Source organism: Natator depressus, chromosome 1 (genome assembly GCF_965152275.1).
Source record: "Natator depressus isolate rNatDep1 chromosome 1, rNatDep2.hap1, whole genome shotgun sequence".
NCBI classification, from domain to species: Eukaryota; Metazoa; Chordata; order Testudines; family Cheloniidae; genus Natator; species Natator depressus.
In genome coordinates, this window is record NC_134234.1 from 95,544,358 (window position 1) to 95,566,562 (window position 22,205).

General features: G+C 44.1%; 1 protein-coding gene across 1 annotated transcript in view; it reads right to left on the minus strand.

Annotated features, from left to right (window-relative positions):
* Positions 1-21,562, minus strand: part of ABCC4 (ATP binding cassette subfamily C member 4 (PEL blood group)) — a 206,568-nt gene extending 185,006 nt beyond the window's left edge. Inside the window, exon 1 of the mRNA XM_074962631.1 lies at positions 21,298-21,562. Within this exon, the coding sequence (XP_074818732.1) occupies positions 21,298-21,371 (74 nt within the window). The 5' untranslated portion in view covers positions 21,372-21,562. The remainder of the gene's footprint in view (positions 1-21,297) is intronic.
* Between the last annotated feature and the right edge of the window lie 643 nt (positions 21,563-22,205).

A 22,205-nucleotide genomic window follows, 5' to 3' on the forward strand; every position in this document is an offset into this window, starting at 1 on the left:
CACATGGGAAGCACTTTCCCCTCCAAGTTCTCCAATTCATTCATGATGCAGAGCTGAAGGACACTTTGAGGATTCTACTCACGCTGCTAGACACAGTCACAAGTGGTGAGCACAGCTTTTCAAAGCTCAGGCTAATTAAAACGTATCTTCGATTGACAATGGCCGACCAGAGACTGACATCACTTGCTATTTTATAGCTTGAAAATGTTATTGACTAGTCTTTTGATCTCTCTGACGCCGTGCTTAAGTTCGGGAGGGCAAAGGCAAGAAATGCGACCTTTTGAACTAACGGACTAGGGTTAACATTCTAAGGCTGTCACCTACTGTAACGCATTTTAATACTGGCCCAACCAATGTTGGTGCACAGTTGGGTGGGGGAGAGATAGCTCAGTGGTTTGAGCACTGGTCTGCTAAACCCAGGGTTGCAAGTTCAATCCTTGAGGGGGCCATTTAGGGATCTGGGGCAAAAATTGGGGATTGGTCCTGCTTTGAGCAGGGGGTTGGACTAGATGACCTCCTGAGGTCCCTTCCAACCCTGAGATTCTATGATTCCTCCCTAAATTTCTTGGTATTAGTACATTTCAGTTATTCTTAAAATTAAAAAGTTTCTATAAGCTTAGTGGAAATGGATTTTTTTATTTACTGAAATGTGGCATAAATAAATACAGATTTACAGATCCTAGCGTGAAAATTTATAGTCTTATATGACAGGGATAAATCATGCATCAAAGTCGTGAAATGGGCTACAAATGCAATAAAAAAAATAAAGTATTCAAAAGTTTAACAAATGGAGGGGGGGACCAAAGATGCTCCTCGCCTGGGGCGCAATTTGGTCTAGGGCCAGCCCTGGTCCTTATTAAGTCCATAATTTTTGGTGTCTAGCAGAGTTATGAATTTAAGTTCCCAAGCTTGTCTTTTGAAGGTGTTGTGCAGGTTTCCTTTGAGGAAGAGGACTGAGAGATCAGATATGGCATTATCATTCTGTTAAAAGTGGAAGCTGAAGTTAGACAAATTCAACCTTAAAATAAGATGCAATTTCCTACTAGTGACAGTAATTAAACAATTTAACAGCATAGCAGGGGAGGTGGTGGACTCACCATCACCTGGAGTTTTTAAAAGGAGATTAGATATCTTTCTGAAAGATGTGCTTTAATCCAGCTGCTGGGAGAAATGCTACATGTGTGCCGGGGGTCAGGCTAGATGGTTGTGGTGGTCCCTTCTGAGCTTAGAGTCTGAATCTACTAATCCCCCTGTTCATTTCCTTCCTTCATGGGCCATAGAGAGAACAGTAAATTCTGCATTGCCTTCAGTATACTCATAACACCAGCAGCTCTACATTATGACAATGACTATAATAAAATCTCATACGTCAGAGCTTCAGCCAGTCGGCCAGAGGGGTCAGGAAGGATTTTTCCCCCCCGATACACAACTGTCCAGATGTATTCAGGGGAGGTCATCTTCCTCTGAAGCATCAGAGATGGCCATAACTGGATACAGGACACTAACCAGAGCTCTGAGGTGGTACAGACAGACACTCTTCTTTCTCAGGTGCCTGGCTGGTTTGTCTTGTTCACGTGCTCAGGGTCAAACAGATTTGGGGTCATGAAAGAATTTTCTCCCAAGTCAGATTGAAAGGGACCTTGAGGAGGTTTTGCCTTCTTCTGGACCACAAGGCATGGATAACCAGGTAGGATCATCTGAGCATATCTCACCAGTTGACCCCTGACCTGACTTTATGACCTATGACACTGACTCAAGGGTGATTTTATGCTTGCTAGAGGTAAAATGACATTATAAAAGTATAAGATGGAGTGTATTTCTTATTAGCGTATTAGGAACATGCATGGAGGAAAAATATATAAACATAAGCAAATGAGTTATTAGGCCTGTTGTACACTAGAGGCTGTGATTTAGCTGACTAGTGTAGGACTAAGGAGATATCTGATCTACAGTTATTTTGCACGGTCATTCTCAGAGACAAATGAGTAACCACAAATGGATATACTACACCACAGGATTCTGCAAGAAAGAAGTTGGGGGAGGGGAGCCTTTAGCAATTAGGTTGCTATGCAGTACCTAAGCAGTTAGACTGAATGATCCTACCTCATTTTCATTGGCAGAGGCTAAAATAGGGAAAGAACAAGTTAAAAATTACTTAGACAAGTTAGATGTCTTCAAGTCACCAGGGCCTGATTAAATACGTCCTAGAATACTCAAGGAGCTGACTGAGGAGGTATCTGAGCCATTATTATCTTCGAAAAGTCATGGAAAAGAGATTCCAGAGGACTGGAAAAGGACAAATATAGTGCCCATCTATAAAAAGGGAAATAAGGACAATCTGGGTAATTACAGACCAGCCAGATTAATTTCAGGACCTGGAAAGATAATGGAGCACATAATTAACAATCACCTAGAAGATAATAAAGTGATAAGTAACAGTCAGCATGGAGAGGAACTGGATGGCACTCCATACCTAGCCCCCATGGGGGCTGGCCCAGGCCCCAGCCGTGCCCCCCTGAAACATTCCTCCACATCCCCCTGGGGGGGACCCCACAATTTGGGGACCTTTGATTTAGATAATGGTCTACATAGAGAGTACACTTATAAAGTTCGCAGACAATATCAAGCTAGGAGGGGTTGCAAGTGCTTTGGAAGATAGGATTAAAATTCAAAATGATCTGGATAAACTGGAGAAAATGGTCTGATGATCAAATAAGATGAAATTCAATAAGGACAAATGCAAAGTACTCCACTTAGGAAGAAACAATCAGTTGCACACATACAAAATCGGAAATGAGTGTCTAGGAAGGAGTCCTGCAGAAAGGGATCTGTGAGTCATAGTGCATCACAAGCTAATATGAGTCAACACTGTAACACTGTTGCAAAAAAAGCAAACATCATTCTGGGATGTATTAGCAGGAGTTTTGCAAGCAAGACACGAGAAGTAATTCTCTGACTCTACTCTGTGCTGATTAGGCCTCAACTGCAGTGCTGTGTCCAGTTCTGGGTGCCACGTTTCAGGAAAGATGTGGACAAATTGGAGAAAATCCAGAGAAGAGCTATAAAAATTATTAAAGATCTAGAAAACACAACCTATGAGGGAAGATTGAAAAAATTGAGTTTATTTAGTCTGGAGAAGAGAAGACTGAGAGGGGACATGATAACAGTTTTCAAGCACATAAAAGGTTGTTACATGGAAGAGGGAGAAAAATTGTTCTCCTTCACCTCTGAGGATAGGACAAGAACCAATGGGCTTAAATTGCAGCAAGGACGGTTTAGGAAAAACTTCCTGTCAGGGTGGTTAAGTACAAGAACAAATTGCCTAGAGAGGTTGTGGAATCTTTGTCATCGGAGATTTGTAATGCAGGTTAGACAAACACCTGTCCAGAATGCTCGAGATAATACTTAGTCCTGCCATGAGTGCAGGGGACTGCACTAGATGACCTCCTGAGGTCCCTTCCAGGGCTACAGCTCTATGATCCTATGATTCTACATTTAGGAATTAAGAAATAAGTGATACAAATCATTACTATGAATGCTTGATGCTTAATTATGGACATCCCAAAGACCACATATGGATAAGGGCAGCTATTGACCTTATAATCAGGGTAAAGGATCAAATATGGCATATATCCCTACTATTACCATAAGGAAGAGTACAAAATACCAAACCCAGTTCCCACTTCTTCAGGTTCATCAGGTCCCCAAGACAGTTTAAGCTGAATCAGGACCTGCGTTCTGATGGGCTTATAGACGTTAAGGCCAGAAGGGACCATCATGATCATCTGCTCTGACCTCCTGCACATTGCAGGCCATGGAACCTCACCCACCCACTCCTGTAATAGACCCATGACCTCTGGCTGAATTACTGAAGTCCTTAAATCATGATTTAAAGACTTCAAATTACAGAGAATCCATCATTTAAACTAGTTGAAACCTGCAAGTGACCTGCGTGCCCCATGCTGCAAAGAAAGACAAAACACTCCCAGGGTCTCTGCCAATCTGAAACAGGGGAAAATTCCTGCCCATCCCCACATATGGTAGTCAGTTGGATCCTGAGCATTTCAGCAAGACCCATCAGCCAGACACCAGGAAAGAATTCTCCAACTCTGAGCCCTCTCCATCTAGTGTCCCATCACTGGCCATTGGGGATATTTGCTACTAGCAGTTGCAGATTACCTACATGCCATTGAAGGCAGTCTCACCATACCACCCCTTCCACAAACTTATCAAGCTCAGTCTTGAAGTAAGTGAGGTTTTTTGTGTCCACTTCCGCCACTCCCCTGAGAAGGCTGTTCCAGAATGGTTTGGAACGGGTCCCATATGAGGAGAGATTAAAGAGGCTAGGACTTTTCAGCTTGGAAAAGAGGAGATTAAGGGGGGGATATGATAGAGATATATAAAATCATGAGTGGTGTGGAGAAAGTGAATAAGGAAATGTTATTTACTTGTTCCCATAATATAAGAACTAGTGGCCACCAAATGAAATTAATGGCAGCAGGTTTAAAACAAATAAAAGGAAGTTCTTCTTCACACAGTGCACAGTCAACCTGTGGAACTCCTTGCCTGAGGAGGTTGTGAAGGCTAGGACTATAACAGGGTTTAAAAGAGAACTGGATAAATGCATGGAGGTTAAGTCCATTAATGGCTATTACTCCCCCTGGAGTATTGTTTCAATAATATAATGCTGTCATATTGTCTCTTACTACCTGAACTGCTTTGTTTTTGAGTTGAGGCAGAAAAAACCTTAGAGTTAGGCTGATTGCTGTCAATTCTAAAATATTGATGTGTAAGTTCTTTTCCTTTGCTGACCAGTGATCTCTGACCAACAACTGGTTGGTCAGGTGGGCCCCCCATCCCAGAATAGGTCAGTAATATTGACATTGTAGGGGGATTGAAAAATGTACCCTTCCTTCATTTTCTCTAGTGGTTCATCGGTTTAAACAGTCCTTCTCCTTTAAATAGAAGGTCCTCTAGCCCCATTTTTGTCTCACGAGGAAGTCCCACTGATCTTAACCATGTGTGTCTCCTTAGTGAGACAGCCGAAGCTACTGATCTTGCTGAAGTATCTGAGGAGTCAAAAGCCACTCTCAACTGTTGCTTCGCAACATTTATCAAATGCCATTTTGACTGAATGACACTGTTTGTGTTCCCTTGGAAGTGCACGAAGAAAAGAAAATATTTTGCTCTAGAGATGGTATTGGTACCTAGCCATGACAGCTTCAGAGTCAGATAGGCATATGTTTAATGTAGCTAAAGAAAGTATTTTTCTTCCTAACACGTCCAGCCTTTTCCCTTTCTTGTCCAACGGAGTAGAGTGAGCTTGAGCTCCTTTTGATCTGTGAAGTCCCACTTCAAACACCAACAAATTAGGAGATGGATGAGTATGAAACATAGCAAGTCCTTCTTGAAGGAACTTATATATTTTGTCTGCCTTTTTACATAGAGACTGAATGGTTGAGAGTGTTTTACAGGCTGTCTTTGCTGGCTGAAGCAATCCCTCTAACAAGGAAAGTGAGGCTCATTGACTAGACGCTGTCCCAAAATATTGAAGATAGGATGTGATGATTCCTCCACAAAAACAGAAGGAATATCTAATATCTTTGACATTCAAGATACTAACTCATGAAAGACTATAGCATCTTCCGATGGTGATGATACTGAGATGTCCCCCACATTTTCATACATTACTTCTGAGTCAGACTAACAGCTCCAGTTCAGATAATATTTCACCTATTTCTATAGATGGCTTGTTCTGAGTAAGCTGCATTGGCTGGTCCTTATCTGTTGGATCTGACAACTGAATGTCCTCCTGATACTCTCTTGCTGAAAGTCTGTCCCCATACATCAGTCTGTCCTGATAAGGTGCCAGAAATGGCCCGTGAGACCACTTTACCCAAAGAGGTACATGGCACTCCAGCCAAACCCCACTGATGGATCCCTCTGAAAATATCTCTGTGCCCATGGATTTACTGAGGCTGCATTGAACTGATTATAATAAATTTTTTCTGGTTCTAATCTGTGATCCGCATCTCTATTCTGGCTCCAATCCATTTGTAGCTCAGATGGGACCGGAGACGACAACCTCCTTGAAAAAAGAGAGCAGAGAGATGTTCTTCTCCGGGGATCCCAAAGGGGTCAGTGGAAGAGGCAGCAGCAGAGAGCTCCTGGCCCTTTCCTCTTCTTTGCTGACTCTCAGAGAAGTAGTCAGCCTGACTGGTTGTAGTAACATGCCTGGTGTGTCCTGAGATGCAGTATCTGGGTCAACTGTCAACAGAGCCGGAGACAAATCTGCCCGATGAACTACTGCTATCACAGTAATACTGTATGGAGCTGACAAACCCTCATCAGTTCTCTTAATTGGATCTTTAGATCTCACCCTCAGGAGAGTCTCCGTAGAGGAGTGGCTCCTAACTCTGCTCTGATAACTTGAATCAGAGCCTGGCTCCATAATGAGATTCTGTCCCTGTAAGTCCTTCTCTTCCAGATTGGCTCTTTGTAATGGATCCGACATCAAGGACGGTGCACTTTTTTTTTCTCGGTACCACAATTGAGCCTTTGAAATGAGACAGCTCTGGAAAGAGTCTGTCACTCATTCAGTCATGTCACTTTTCTTTCCTTTCTTCCCCCCCCCCCCCCCCATATCATTAGCTTTTTAGGATCCTGCATCTGACATAGAAGCTGAATCTCACTACTTCCCTGCTGAATTGGATGGGGTCAGAGCCAAAGCCAGTCCCTGAGAACATAAGAACAGCCATACTGAGTCAGACCAAAGGTCCATCTAGCCCAGTATCCTGTCTTCCAGTAGTGGCCAAGCAGTGGCCAATGCCAGGTGCCCACAGGGAATGAACAGAACAGGTAATCATCAAGTGATCCATCCCATCGCCCATTCCCAGCTTCTGGCAAACAGAGGCTAGGAACACCATCCCTGTCTATCCTGGCTAATAGCCATTGATGGACCTATCCTCCATGAGCTTATCTAGTTCTTTTTTGAACCCTCTTATAGTCTTGGCCTTCACAACATCCTCTGGCAAGGATTTCCACAGGTTGACTTTGAGAGCGTTGTGTGGAAAAAATACTTCCTTTTGTTTGTTTTAAATCAGCTGCCTATTAATTTCACTTGATGACCCCTAGTTCTTGTGTTATGAGAAGGAGTAAATAACACTTTCTTCTTTACTTTCTCCTCACAAGTTATGATTTTATAAACCTCTGTCATATCCTCCCTTAGTCGCCTCTTTTCTAAGCTGAAAAGTCCCAGTCTTATTAATCTCTCCTCATATGGCAGCCGTTCCATACCCCTAATCATTTTTGTTGCCCTTTTCTGAACCTTTTCCAATTCCAGTATATCTTTTTGAAATTGGGTGACCACATCTGCATGCTGTATTCCAGATGTGAGCATTCCATTGATTTATACAGATGCAATATGGTATTTTCTGTCTTATTATCTATCCCTTTCTTAATGATTCCCAACATTCTGTTCACTTTTTTGACTGCCACTGCACACTGAATGGATGTTTTCAGATAACTATCCACAATGACTCAAAGATCTCTTTCTTGAGCGGTAACAGCTAATTTAGACCCCATCATTTTATATGTATAGTTGGGATTACATTTTCCAATGTGCATTACTTTGCATCTAACAACATTGAATTTCATCTGCCATTTTGTTGCCCAGTCACCCAGTTTTGAGAGATCCTTTTGTAGCTCTTCGCAGTCTGCCTGGGATTTAACTATCTTAAGTAGTTTTGTATCAAAACTCCAAAAATCCAATTATGAGAATCGCCTGCCACTGTCAGTGCTTCCTGGAGCCTGTTTTGCCTCTTTCCTTGCCCTCGTGGTAAACGTTGAGCAGATCGGACATTTAGAGGGAGAATGCTCTTCCCCCAAACATGCCAATTATCTGGCATGTGCATCTGATGCTGGGAAACCACCAGGCATGAGAAACACATCTTTTGAATTCAGGCTTCTTTGCCTTCTGAAACACCATGTTATCCTTTAACTATCTCTAAATAAAACTAGGTAACCCTGTGTACTAATGTAACCTCTACTATGGATCCACATAGCAACAATGTAACCATCCTTGGTGATGATTGTCCTAGAACATCCAGAGTTCAGTAATGAGGCCCGGGGGGGGGGGGGGGGGGGAGGTGTGTGGCTGCTCCAACAGCTACTGCTAGTAGAATTTTATTGTTCTGGCTGCATCTATTGCTGCCTCCCATGAGAAGAAATATGCAGAGAGCACTCAAAGGAAGAAGTACCCATATTTTACATTTTGAACACTACTGAGTATACTGCCAACACTTAAACACTAATAAGCAGTTTTGGATCTAAGAGAAACGCAGAATTCTACACAAGATAAATCATAGCCAATATTGTGGTTTTTGGTTCTTCAATTTTTTGTGTCAATTTCAATTAAAACTTCATCACCACCCCAAAGTCACATAATTCACAGGGATTACAAATCTTGTTCTCACAGTTTATAGATCTTGGAATACAGATAAAGGACAAAAAAAAAAAGGCTTAAACCAAACTGATTATCACTACTGACAGACTCAAGTGAAACAGATTCAAATGTACAAAATAGGATTATATGAAGCTGAACATCTACCAGAAGTCAAATGTTCACAGTATCACAGACACATGGTACAACCTCATTTAAGATTCTTAGATACCAGCATTATGTGCCTTACATTTGATTAGATCAGAGCTCTATCCACCAATAAGGATCTTTAAAAGCTGTTGCTACAGAGAATTTAAGAATTAAAAATCAGTTAAGAGACCAGAAAATCTCTGATAGTCTAGATTGTCCTTGTAAACTTTTATCATAACTCTAGATAAGGGAACTCATGTTTTAAGACTTTTTTTAAAAAAGTGAAGCTTTACAGATAAAGAAAGGTTAGGTGGGTGTTTTTTCGTTTTAAGTGAATTTATTCCTTCAGAAAGGTTTTGGTTTGAGACATCCCAAGACTGAAGTTCCTTATTTGTCCACAGAACAGGATCAGCACAAGCAACAGCAGTGCAAGTTTCACTACCTTTAGTGTGTCTCAACTTGAGTGACCACTTTGGGGGGTAAGAGTTCAGTTGTTATTCTTACTCAATCCCTAGACTATTTACTAAGAATAACAATAGGGATACCACTTGTGAATGTGAATTGTGTGGCATAGACATCTATCAATTTAGAACTGAACTGAGACCATCTTATTTCCCACATGCTACTTCACAACCATCAAAGAATAATTAATTGCAGTCACTGCCAACCTGGATTGGGCTTGACTTGATAACCTAGAGGTTAGGTTTCTGTACTCCTATTAGCAAGACTCAGTCATCCAGATGGTAAGTCAGGCAATTCATCAGGAACTCAAGTCTTAAAAAGAGTAGGCTCCTCATATTTTTTCCTTTCTTCACCTTTGTGCTTTTTGTCATGCTACCTCTACTGCTTGGAATGATCTTCCAGTTCTTGTGCATTGGCCAACTATCATCTCCTTCAAAAATACACTACTTGTGCAAAACCTTTAAAAGTGTTCCTCGAGAGTAATTTGCATATATTAAAAGGGGGGATGTTATTGGAAGAGGCCCTGAGCATTCTCTGTTCAAGCTAAGAGAACATCTCTTCCCCAATATAGGGGATTAGAGGATCGTGAATGAGTGCAAAGGTACCACACTGATGTGGAAGTCACCAGAGAGGCGCTGTGAGCAGGCCGAGCACTCGCCCCTCCAGCTCTGTCAATCATGTATACGAGGGAGGAGGCCTTTAAAAAGGAGGAAACTGCAGGAAGATGAGAGAAGAGATCACCCTGAGCAGGAAACTGCTGGAGCGACCCCTAAAGCCACAAGGGGAACTCCCATCCAAAAGATCTCCACCTCTATCCCTATGCAGAGTGCAGTATTCCCAATGTAAGCCTCACAGAGTGAGCCCAGCCAGATGACTCTTCAAAAACTGCTATGCAAGCAGCACCGAAACAAGAAAGTACCGTTGGCCTTTTTCCTTTTGAGTTGGCTCTAGGAAGACATTATCCTCAGGACACAGACATTTCTTTTTTTTTTTTTTTTTTTTTGATCCCCCATCTGAAGATACTGAAGAAGACCCACAATGGGCATGGTCCCCAGTTTGCAAGGACTAGGAAACCGGGGTCTATGTATAGGCCACCCACGGTAGATAACTGGGCATGGCCAGAGTCTCCGCCCATCTGGGAGAAAAACTTTTTTACAAGGATCAAGGACACCACTCTGGAAATAATCCAAGAAGTAATCTGTGTCCTTAGTGAGTCAAGACAGAGTCACTTAGCAACCTGACACAAGCACACAAGATGTACTCCTCCTCAGAAACACTTACCCCTCTAAGACACCATCCAGAACATTGTGACTGGAAGAGGTACTCATTATCTGGACCAACAGTTATAAAAAGAGACTATCCTACAAACATGGACTTGATGGACATAACTGCATTCATACTCCCCTTGGTATGTTATCACATGACGTATCTTGATCAATCCTGAGTCCCATATAAAAAGGCTTCTCTGGGACTCTAAGATCACATACAGATGATCTGTGGCTTAATAGCTTCAAGGCTGTCCAGGGAAATGTTTGACTTCTTCCAGCTCCAATTACAGTGACTACACTGACATTTAGATGGGTGGCAGAACCTCTATGTAGGTGATTAGTCTCTGAAGAAACAGTAACTATACATAAGTCATGGGGGGGCGGGAGTAGGCCCTGAATGTTCTGGGGTCTTATTTTCCTCACACAGCAGTTTCACATCAATGTAACTCATGGGCCGAATTCTGCCTGCACGTGGGTGCAACTCATATTAACCTGAATGGGACTTGCACCTGTGTGAGGACAGATGTGGGTCTATTGACCTCAGTTGAGTTAATTCTCTATTACACAAGTGTAAGCGAGAAGAGAATTAGGTCCCTCCTATGGTTTTTGGAATCAACACTGTCAAGCCAGGTATTTTCTACACAGAAGAATAGGATCCTATCTCCTAAATCACAAAGCCCTGCTATTCTGAGATCTGACAGTGTTCCAAAAGGCATTTCTTCCCTGACTGGAAAGAATTTATTACAGAGAGACTGAACTGATTGGCAGTGAATCACTTGCATGGTCCCTAAGTCTAGGGATGGTGGATCAATACACCACTTGGACAGTGAGTATCTGTTATATTGTGCTCAACAACAGCAAGTATTTAAAAACGGTTTTCACTTTGTAGGAGAAGTCTGCAGAGTTTTCCAGAAATTGCCTAAAGGATTTATGTTATTACATGCACAATTAGCCTTTGGAATTCACTGCCACAAAATTATCACTGAGACCAAGCATTTAGCAGGATTCAAAAGAATAGTAGATATGTTATACCAATAAATTAAAAACCAGCAGGATCTTATTAAAGGGAAAAAGGCAAAATACCACATTTATTGTGAATACAGAAAGAATCATAGTAAGCAGTTAGTTACAGCTAAAACATTCCATTCAATCTCATCTTTATTCACACATTCATTCATACACACACACACACAGGTTCTGCAAGGTTGTTATCATAGTAAGCAGTTAGTTATAGCTATAACATTCCATTCAATCTCATATTTATTCACACATTCACACACACACACACACAGGTTCTGCAAGGTTGTTATCATAGTTACCAGCCTTAGAGTTGCTCATGCCAAGCCACTGGCCGGGTGGCCTGGACATGAGGGAGCAGGGCCTTGTCAGATGCTCATCTGATGCTCCTGGAAGTTGGTTTGCAGAATCAGACCCCCAGTTCTCACTTTTTAGAGTCTATTTTTATAGGAATTTCTTCCTATGCCAGTCTATGGGAATTGCTTCATCATGCTGTTGCTGAATCAATCAGCAGATAGCACATTCCTGACGGCTCCCTGCTGCTAGATGTTATCTTGTTCTTTGGTTCTCCCATTCTTGAGGCTGTTGGGTGGATTCCAGTCTGCCCTCTGGGGGTCCTCTGGTTATTTCCACTTGACGCCTTCTTCAGCCGATGGACACTGGATTCTTAGGCTGGCACCTCCCTGATCATTCAGTTATTATCCACACCAAGCATCCATCCACATACATCCCCTATCTCTATTTTAATCACAATTGTTAATACAACAAAAGGGCGGGGAGTCTCTGAGTGCTGTTTCTGTTGTTAGAGTATTGCTTTGAGTCTCTCTCTCTGTGAATTGCTTTGAGAACAGACTCTGTCTTAGAATGTACTAACACAATTAGCAGCTTGCAAGTTTCACACACAGAGGGAGAGAAACAGTACCAAAAACCAAGAGACCTCTTAATTAGTAATACCCTGGAATTTAAACTATGGGGAATCAAACTCATTTGTGATTTTAATACAGAACTTCTTTAATATGATCCAACAGATATTTATATGAATAATAAGGACATCAATAGTTACACTAGATAGTATAAAAAAAGAGGGATGTAAACTACTAACGCCTGTGTTTAAGAAGAAATCCCCCTTAGCAGATTATTTCACAACTGTCCACAAGGATTCTTGCACCTTTCTCTGAAACATCTGAGGTGAAATCCTGCTCCCGCTGATTTCAGTAGGGCCAGGATTTCACCCCTGGACATTGTCATGAAGACAGATACTAGACAGAGGCTGCTCAAGACATTCTGACGCCTAGGCAAAACTTCAGCATGCTGCCCCCTTCCTCACAGGCCTAGGGTGGCAGATTTGGCCTGGCTGCCCCTCAGTCATGACGAAGAAGTGGCTAGGCCAAATCTGCCATCCTATGCAACTGCTCAGTTTGCCTAAAGCTAGTGCAGCCCCTGATACCGAACAAATCTGATCACTCTTCTGATCCAATATGGCAATTCTTCTGTTTCCATGCTCTTTATTTTCAAATTACATAGAGATGTTACTGCCTGTGGGGCTACAATACCTAACAAAAGCCACATCCTGTACATTTCCACAAACTTTAATTCCTTATGAAGATGGGTTTGGAAACTGCATTTTTCCAATTCTCTTTAAGCCTATTTGTAAATTACTTTACAGGAATCATCTGTTTATACTCAGCCTCCAGCTGTTTTTCAGGAGTTGGACAGGAACCATTTTGTTTACCCAAATTTTTCCCTTGCACTCAGATTTTATTTTCAAGTAGTTTCATTAGGCACTGCCTTAAGTACTGAGCTAAATATACAACATGTATTGTGTGCCCTTTAATTATCAGCTTTGTAATTTGATTACAAAAAGCAATAAAGTTTTCTGGCATTATTTGTTCTTTGCATGGTTCTATTAGCTTCGACTTTAAGTTCCTGCATGCTTTCTCTTACTGACTATTCCCTTATTCATGTATTGAATCAATGGTCTGGCCCAGTTTGGAAAAAATCTAGTGTTATTTACCATTTGGTTGTTTTTATCCCCAGAAGTATTGATAGAAACTACAACTTCAGTGTTCTTACATACAACAGAATGTGTGAATTCTCAGTAAGTAACCTGTAACATTCCTATTATTTTTTTGTTATTCCCTTTAAGTTTTCTTTAATAGGCTCACCTCTTCTCTTTCATAATTTTTTATAAAAAAATTTATCCCCCATCACAGAAACTATCGACAATTAACACAGTAAGTGGACTGAGCTATGCCATTTGTTATAAAAACTCTTGTGATTTGAAGATTGGCTGCCACTTGTTCCTGTTTACTGGCACTCTGTTTAAACAATCCCTTGGGTGTTGAAAAAGTGGATTTGCTTTTTGCTTGCACTACAAAAGAGGTTATTACATTCAGTGTAAAACTTTGTATTTTAAAGCCTTTGAGACTCAGCAATGCCCTCTGGACTTGCAGTTACACTGCCAGGTTGAAATACCCCTGAAGCCTCAGAAAAAATTATTTTGTCCATAGCTTTTCCACAATAGGGCCTGATCCTCCAATCTGCGGAGCACTATCACTTAGTGGTGTTGAGCAGAAGTAACACAGCCAGTGATTTCCATGTTACCCCCCAATTGTGAGGTACCATTACCCTGGCAACCCCCCCACCCCCGATGCTCCATAATATCAAAGTGCCGAGTGAAATGTTACAAGAAGCCATTTCAACTGCCTTACCCTCCACTCAGAAATCCAAAACCTTCAACCTCTCATAACATTCTGTCCCTTTTCCATGGGTCAAATTATGCCTACTTGCAGCAGCTTGGTGACCTTAGTTTGTGTTCCTGAATCACAGCTTTCATTTAGGGGTGGGGTGGAGGTTCTCTAGCCCCCATCGTTGCTAAGAAAATCTTCAGAAAGTGAACAAGAGGTAAAACAATGCGGTGTTATTTGCATGAATCTACAAACTGCCTGAAATCATAACCGCCACTATTCATTTCAGGGTATGCTGTTTTAGATCTTTATCAGTGATCTGGAAGAAAATATAAAATCACTGCTAGTAAAGTTTGTACATGGCACAAAAATTGGTGGAGTGGTAAATAATTATGGAGATAGGTCAGTTATCCCAAGCAATCTAGATTGGTCTGTAAAGTGGTCTTATTTGAACAACATGAGTTTTAATTCAGCAAAATGCAAGGTCAGACATCTAGGAACAAAGAATATAGGTTACACCAGGGATCGTCAACCTTTGGCACGCAGCCCGCCAGGGTAAGCCCCCTGGCAGGCCAGGCCAGTTTGTTTACCTCTGGAGTCCGCAGTCTGGAGGTTCGGCAAATCGCGGCGCCCACAGACCGCGGCTCGCCACTCCAGGCCAATGTGAGCTGAGGGAAGTGGCGCGGGCCGAGGGATGTGCTGGCTGCCACTTCCCGCAGCCCCCGTTGGCCTGGAGCAGCGAACCACAGCCAGTGGGCACCACAGTCAGCCAAGCCTGTGGACGCGGCAGGTAAACAAACCGGCCCAGCCCACCATGGGGCTTACCCTGGCAGGCCACATGCCAAAAGTTGCTGATCCCTGGGTTACACAGATGAAGTATCCTGGAATGGGGTGACACTGAAAAGGACTTGGCAGTAACAGCAAATAACCAACTGAGCATGAGCTCCAAGTGCAATGCTGCAGTTAAGAGAGACAACACAACCCTTAGAACACGGGAATATTAAGTAGGGATGGAGTATTACCTCTATATGTGATGTTATTGAGACCATTAACTGGAACATTGTGTCACATTCCAGGATCCACACTTCCAAAAGGATGTTGAACAATATGAAAGGGTTCAGAAAAGAGCTACAAGAATGATTTGCAGTCTGGAAAAATATACCTTACAATGAGATACTTAAGTGCAATATATTTAGTTTATCCAAGAGAATGTTAAGATGTGATTTCATCACAGTCTACAAGTACCTACACAAGGAAGAGACAGAATCTAGCAGAAAAAGGCATAACAAGATTGAGTGGTTGCAAGCTACAACCAAAGTCAGACTAGAAATAAGATGCAAAATTTTAACAGCGAGGGTAATTAACCATTGGAACAACTTAACATAGGGAAATGGTGAATTCTTTAGCACCTGAATCAGGACTGGAAGTCTTTCTAAAAGATATGCTATAGCTCAAACAGAAGTAATGGGCTTGATACAGGTAATACTGGATGAAATTCTATTTCCTGTGTTATGCTGGAGGTCAGACTAGATGATCATAATGATGCCATCTGGTCTTAATCTGTTAACAGAGCTGTTGATTTTGAAGCCTATCAGTGGTAATTTAAATATTAATTATTTTGTTGATAATTAAAGCATGCAGAAAAGAGACGGCCAACCATAATATGGAGATCTGTACAATCTACTGCAAATGGCATCGCACTTTGTCTTAACTTTTCACTTTGCATCGCACTTTGTCTTAACAAGTGGCTGGAGTGTAGGATGTGGACAGAATTAGGAGAACATTCCCTCTGCCACCCACCCATATTTGACTTTGTTCTCTCCCCTCTTTCTTTCCAGATGTGCAGTGGGAATTTCTCAAAGTGGAGGAAGCAAAGGGGCAGAGGTATTATTTATGAGCAGAATGACAGGAACAGGCAGCACACTATAGCCCTAATTTTCAATTTTTGCAGAGATTTGGGGTGGGGTGGGGTGAAGGATGCAATCTCTGAGAAATTTTTGGTTAGTCTGAACTACCTGGGACATTTCAGAGGCAAAAAATCATTCGGTTATTTGATTGGTTCTAAACTGCAAATGCATATAAGCCATATCCCCACAAAGGTTTTTCCCATACACAGAAAATGGGGAAAATGCCAGCAGACCTAGTGACAAAAGTGTGTGCTTGTAGACTGTAATGTTTATTTGGCAACCCTCTACCACACAAAACTGTATCACGAAAGAACTAAGTTATTATAAAAGAACTATTCTTGTTTACTAAGTACCTTGTAATAAATAGATTCAGAAAAAAAAACTTACATTAAAATGAGCACAGTTTGTCATGTGATTGTTGAATGAATAAACTTTGAATACAGCACAGTGTTATATTTCTGTTAACAAAGAGACAGGAGGTTGCCTTTTTATCTATTACAAAATGCCTATTAGCTCAGCCTCCTTTTGATCTTAGAAAAAACTGCTTCTGTTTATGATGTACAAAAGCCCCAGTCCTGATATAGGCTCTATGCAGACCACCTCACCCCTATTGAAGTAAGTGACTGGGACCTCAATTATTTGAGCAACTATCCTCATCACTGTCTCTCCATATTTGGTGCTTAAATGCATTTTTTTTAAAAACAGAATCCTTTCTTCATTGCAAACTTGATAGACAGCCCAACAATGGCTAATATTTTAATCTGACATTCTAAATCACAGCTTGACTTTGATAGCTCATACCCAAGTTGCATTACTTTATGCAGAGCCCCTCTTTGAAGAGTTCCGCAGATATTTCAACTTGAACCTCTAAACCTAATAAATGCTCATGGGTGATGGTAAATATTTAGAGACTATAGGCAATACATGCACAAAGGACCCTGGTTCTCCATTGCCTCATAATGGCCAGTTAGTCTGACATTTAACCCACGCAAAATAATGGAAAAGCTGATAGGGGATTCAACTGATAAACAATTAAAGGATAGGAATATAATTAATGCCAGTCAATATTGTTTTATGCAAAATAGGCCTTGTCAAGTAAACCTGATTTAATTCTTTGAATAGATTACAAGTTTGGTTGTGTAGAGGCAAAAAAACTTCTGTAAGGCATTTGACTTTTACACAAATTCAAATGAGAAATTACAAAAAATTTTAGCAGTCAGGGTAACTAACAAGTGGAACAAACTACCAAGAGACATGGTAGATTCTCCACCTGTTGATAGCTTCAAATCAAGACTACATGCCTTTCTGGAATACAGTACATGCTTTAGTCAAACACAAGTTACTGGGCTCAGCTGGCAGGTAATTGGGTGAAATGTAATGGTCTCTTATATACAGGAGGTCAGATTAGATGGTCTAATGATCCAGTCTGGCCTTAAAATCTATGAAAAAATAGCATGTAGTTATCTAAACCTGTGCAAAATAGGTGTAAAACACTACAACCCTTATTTCCACAGGTGCAAACGACTACACAAGGTGCAAGTCACTGGAAAAAAAAAAAACCAGACCCAAAATGCCTGTCTGCCCCTAATCTAGTAGTGAGTCTTCTCCACTGACATCTTGACTAAGACTACTGAAGAGAATTACTAAAATCTAGAAGTGGATAATCGCTCACCTTAAATGACTTCCTTGGTAAGCCAATAGCACTATCATCAGATCGAAAAGTGCTGTACAAGAGCTGAATACCTATCATTACTAAGGCTACGATTTAATTGTGGGTATTTTTTAGTAAAAGTCACAAACAGGTCACAGGCAATAACCAAAAAGTCACGGCCAATGACCTGGCCATGACTTTTACTAAAAATACCCCTAAATCTTAGGTGCTGGGGGGTGGGGGTGGGAGGGGAGGAAGGGTGCTCCAGCAGACGCTGCTGCTTCTGGGCATGGGGGGGAGGCCCAGGGCCCTCCTGCCACTGCTGCTCCTTGGGGGGACGGCCTGGGACCCTGCCACCACAACTCCGGGCCAGAGGGCAACCCAGGGCCCCACCGCTGCCACTCCTCCAGGCCGGGAGGCAACCAGGGTCCCCGCCGACACCGCTCCTCTGGGCCCAGGGGGTGGTGGCCGGGGGCCACACCACCACTGCTCCAGGTGAGGAGCAGTCCAGAGCCCCGCTGCCACTGCTCTGGGTGGGGGGCAGCCCAGGGCTCCATCGTCGCTGCTCCGGGCAAGGAGCGGCCCGGGGCCCCACCACTGCTGCTGCTCCTCTAGGCAGGGGTGGCCTGGGGCACTGCTGCTGCTCCCGGACCGCTGCGCTAGGTCAGCACCCGGGACCAGTTGCCTGGAGCCGCCAAAGCAGCGGCCGGTGCAGCTGGCCCCAGGGCTGCCCGAGCAGCTGGGGTGGCCCTGGGGCCAGCTGCACCAGCCGCTGCAGTTGCCGAAGTCACAGAGGTCCTGGAAGATCATGGAATCCATGACTTCTGTGACCTCCCTGAAAGACTTTCAGCCTTAATCTTTACCAATCACAACCAGAAGGGACCTCAAGAAGTAATCTATCCATCCTCTCATGCTAAGATGGGACCAAGTATACCTAGACCATCCCTGATTGTGTTTGTCTAACCTGTTCTTAAATACCTGATGAGGATTCCACAGCCTCCCTTAGGAATCTATTCCAAAGCTTAACTACCCTCATAGATAGATTTTCTTCCTAACATCTAATCTAAATCTCCATTGCTGCAAACTAATCCCATTACATCTTGTCCTACCCTCGGTGGACGTGACAAACAATGATCGCCATACCCTTTATGACAACCTTTTACATCTTTGAAGACTTATGTTCACCCTCAGGCTTCTATTCTCTAGACTAAAACATGCCTAATTCTTACATCCTTCCCTCATGGGTCATGTTGTCAAAGTATCTCATCATTGTTGTTACTCTCCTTTTGACTCTCTTTCTTAAAAGGAGATGCCTACAACTGGACACAGTATTCTAGCTGAGGTCTCACCAGTGTGGAGTAGAGCAGGACTATTACCTCCCATGTCTTACATATGACTGTCCTGTTAATACAGCCCAGAGTGACATGTGCCTTTTTCAAACAGCATTACACTGTTGAGTCATGCCCCAGATCCTTTTCTGCAGTACCACTGCCTACCCAGTTAAACCCCCTGTTGTATCTGCGCAGTTGCTTTTTCTTTCCTAAGTGCAGCACTTTGCACTTGTCTTTTCTGAATTTTGTCTTTTTAGTTCCAGACTAATTCTCCAATTTATTTGTCTTCCCACAAGATAGCAACCCCTCCCAGCTTGGTGTCATCTGCAAATTTTATAAACGTACTCTCCACTCCATCATCCAAGGCATTAATGGAAAATAATGAATAATACCTGCAGGACCTGACTTGATATGTACTCCCAGTTTGAGAGTAAACCACTGATAACTACTCCTCAAGTATGGTCTTTCAGCCAGTTATGTATCTACCTTATAGTAATGTCATCTAGACCAGTGATCCTCAAACTAGGGCTGCCGCTTGTTGAGGGAAAGCCTCTGGCAGGCTGGGATGGTTTGTTTACCTGCCGCGTCCGCAGGTTCGGCCGACTGCAGCTCCCACTGGCTGTGGTTTGCTGCTCCAGGCCAATGGGGGCTGCGGGAAGAGTAACCCTAATAAATGAGCATACCCCAAAGTAACAGGCAAATCTGGTAACACCAGGTTTGTACATTTTTGTTTGCTCATCCCTCCATCCTCAAAAAAAGATTTCTGTACCTGCTCAGAACTGTTTGCATGATCAGGCCAAAGTTTGATTACTCAAACTCTTCCTGCGTTCCCAAGAGCTCCAAACAAAGAATACAGCACTTCTCCCCTCACCACTCCCTCCTTCTCTGCAAGTGAAGCCTGCATTGGGGGAAATGCTGCTCTTCCCTTCTCCTTTAGTCACCCTAGCGGGAAACTTTCCATATCGGCTCTGCTGGAATCTTGATCCACAAAGTGAGAGAAGACAGATGGGAGGATAGACTGACACCCTTTTCAAAAAAAAAAAAAAAAAAGTGTGCAGCAAACAATAGACTGATTCTCCATTGTCTTGCACCTTGAGTAATCATGTACACCTGTGTGAAATAACTGTAAAATGCTACCAAATCAGAATGGTCAAATTTTACATTAGCTTTGCAAAGGAGCAAATGCAGTGGAGAATCTGGTCCCAAGTACATAGTAATTTGTATGGGCTCTTCTCCCCATCCCACCCCACTGTGAAAAACTCTACCACCCCAAAAAGGATACAACCAATGGTCAGGAATGATACTGCAGGAAGCAGTCAGCTAATAATCTGGATGGCTGTTGCCTTGGGAGATTCCCCAGAGAGCCACCTGCTGCTTGAGGGATCTCATTTAAGAAAACAGGAGTTTGCTAGAGATAGGGCAGATTTCTTTAGAATGAATAATGAATGGCTTGCCTCTGATCCATTAGGTAAGAAACAGCATGATTTCAGTCAGCTTGCGTCAGAACTGGTCTCAGCACAGGTGGCTCAGACAATGGTAAGTGTTGACACAAGTAGAAAAGAAGGTTCCCCTTTCCCCAATTGCTACATAAAACAAAATGACACACGGAACAGTGTAACGGGGCTTGAAGCAGCGGTAAACAAGGATATTCTCCACAGTAGCAAGCCACAGGGGATACTTAAAAATGGGCACTACTCTAAGGCCCCTGACTACCTGTGGGTAACAGAAGCAGGCAAGGGAGGTTGACTCCGCCGCAGCTCCACTTTACAGCCTGCCCCTGGCTGTGTGCTCCGGGGGGGAGGGGGGTCTTCTCAAACCAGCTGCTCACTACGAGAGGTTAGTAGAGGGTTGGCTGAAGAACCCGCCGTAGCAGCCCAGCTGGTGCAGCAGGCTGGCAGGCAGCGCCAGGCGGAACTATTTCACCTCAGGAGACTGGGTCTCATCTGCCCTGACCAGACCTAGTCTTTGAGAAGCCGGCTGCTCGCACCGAAAGACCCCCCCGCCCCGCCCCGCGAGCAAAGCGCCGTCGCCGCCTCCATGATCTGTCAGCGATGACACTTGGCCCACGGCCACCTCGGGAGGGGGGCAGCTGCTGCTCGCGGGGGCCCGGCCCTGACCGGGGCCGCTAGCGCCATTCCCGGGCGCACTGACACCCAGCCTCAGCCCCGCGGGAAAGCGCGGGACGGGGCAGGCGCCGCCGGGCTGAACCTGGCGGCGGGGCGGGCGCTCTCCTCCCCAGGCTCCCTGCGCGCGGCTCGCTCCGACCCCCTTTCTGCACAGCCCGGCTCCGGGCGCCAGCGGCCGGAGCAGCCCTGCCGCACGGGGCCGCCCCGCCGCGGGGCGCCGGCGCCAGCCCGGCCGGAGCCGGCGCGGCGGGGACTCACCAGAAGAAGAGACGGGAGCAGAAGTTGGCAGCCCGCAGGGGGTTGGGCTTCTCCTCCCGCCGCGGCGCCTCCATCCCCCTGCCCCGGCCGCGCCAGCCGCTGCTCTGTCACCAGCTGCTGCCGCTAGCTCGGCCGCTCTGTGGCCGGCGTGCAACAGGCGTGGGGCTGCCGGGCAGCAGCGGCTTCCCCGGCTCAGCAGCACCGTGCTGGCGCCGGAGCCGCTTCCGGGAAACCTGACACCCGGCCGGGCGCCGCGGCAGAGCCCGCCCCGCGGGGCTAGTGAGCGCCCGGGCTGGGTCCCCACGCACAGCACAAGTGCTCCTCGCTGCCCCTGTTCAAGGATGCATCCAATGAAGTGAGCTCTAGCGCACGAAAGCTTGTGCTCAAGTAAATTTGTTGGTCTCTAAGGTGCCACAAGTCCTCCTGTTCTTTTTGCAAGAAATGAGGAGTCCCATGGCCGGTCAGCCTGGAGATCGTGGGGGGAGTTGTGACATGGCCTTCACTGGGGGCAGGATTTCACCATAGATGTTTAAGCCCCCATCCTTCAAACACATATGCACACCAGTCCTGGCACTGGCTTCAGCTGGTTTGCTCAGGTACACAAGGTTTCTGAGACGCCTAACTGTTTTCAGGGTTTGGGCCTTAGCAAAGTCAGTGGGAATCTGCAGGAGGCCAGCTCCATGGGGCAACTTGCAGGAACAAGACCATAAATTAGTGCTTTTCAACCTTTTTTCATTTACAAACTCCTAAAAAATATTGAATGAAGCTGTGGACCCCTTTGGAAATCTTAAGACATAGTCTGCAGACCCCCAGGGGTTGCTGGACCACAGGTTGGAAACCACTTCCTTAGATTGGCAGCTCTTTAGGAGAGAGGCAGTTTTCCTACATGTTTGTACAGCGCTTACCCC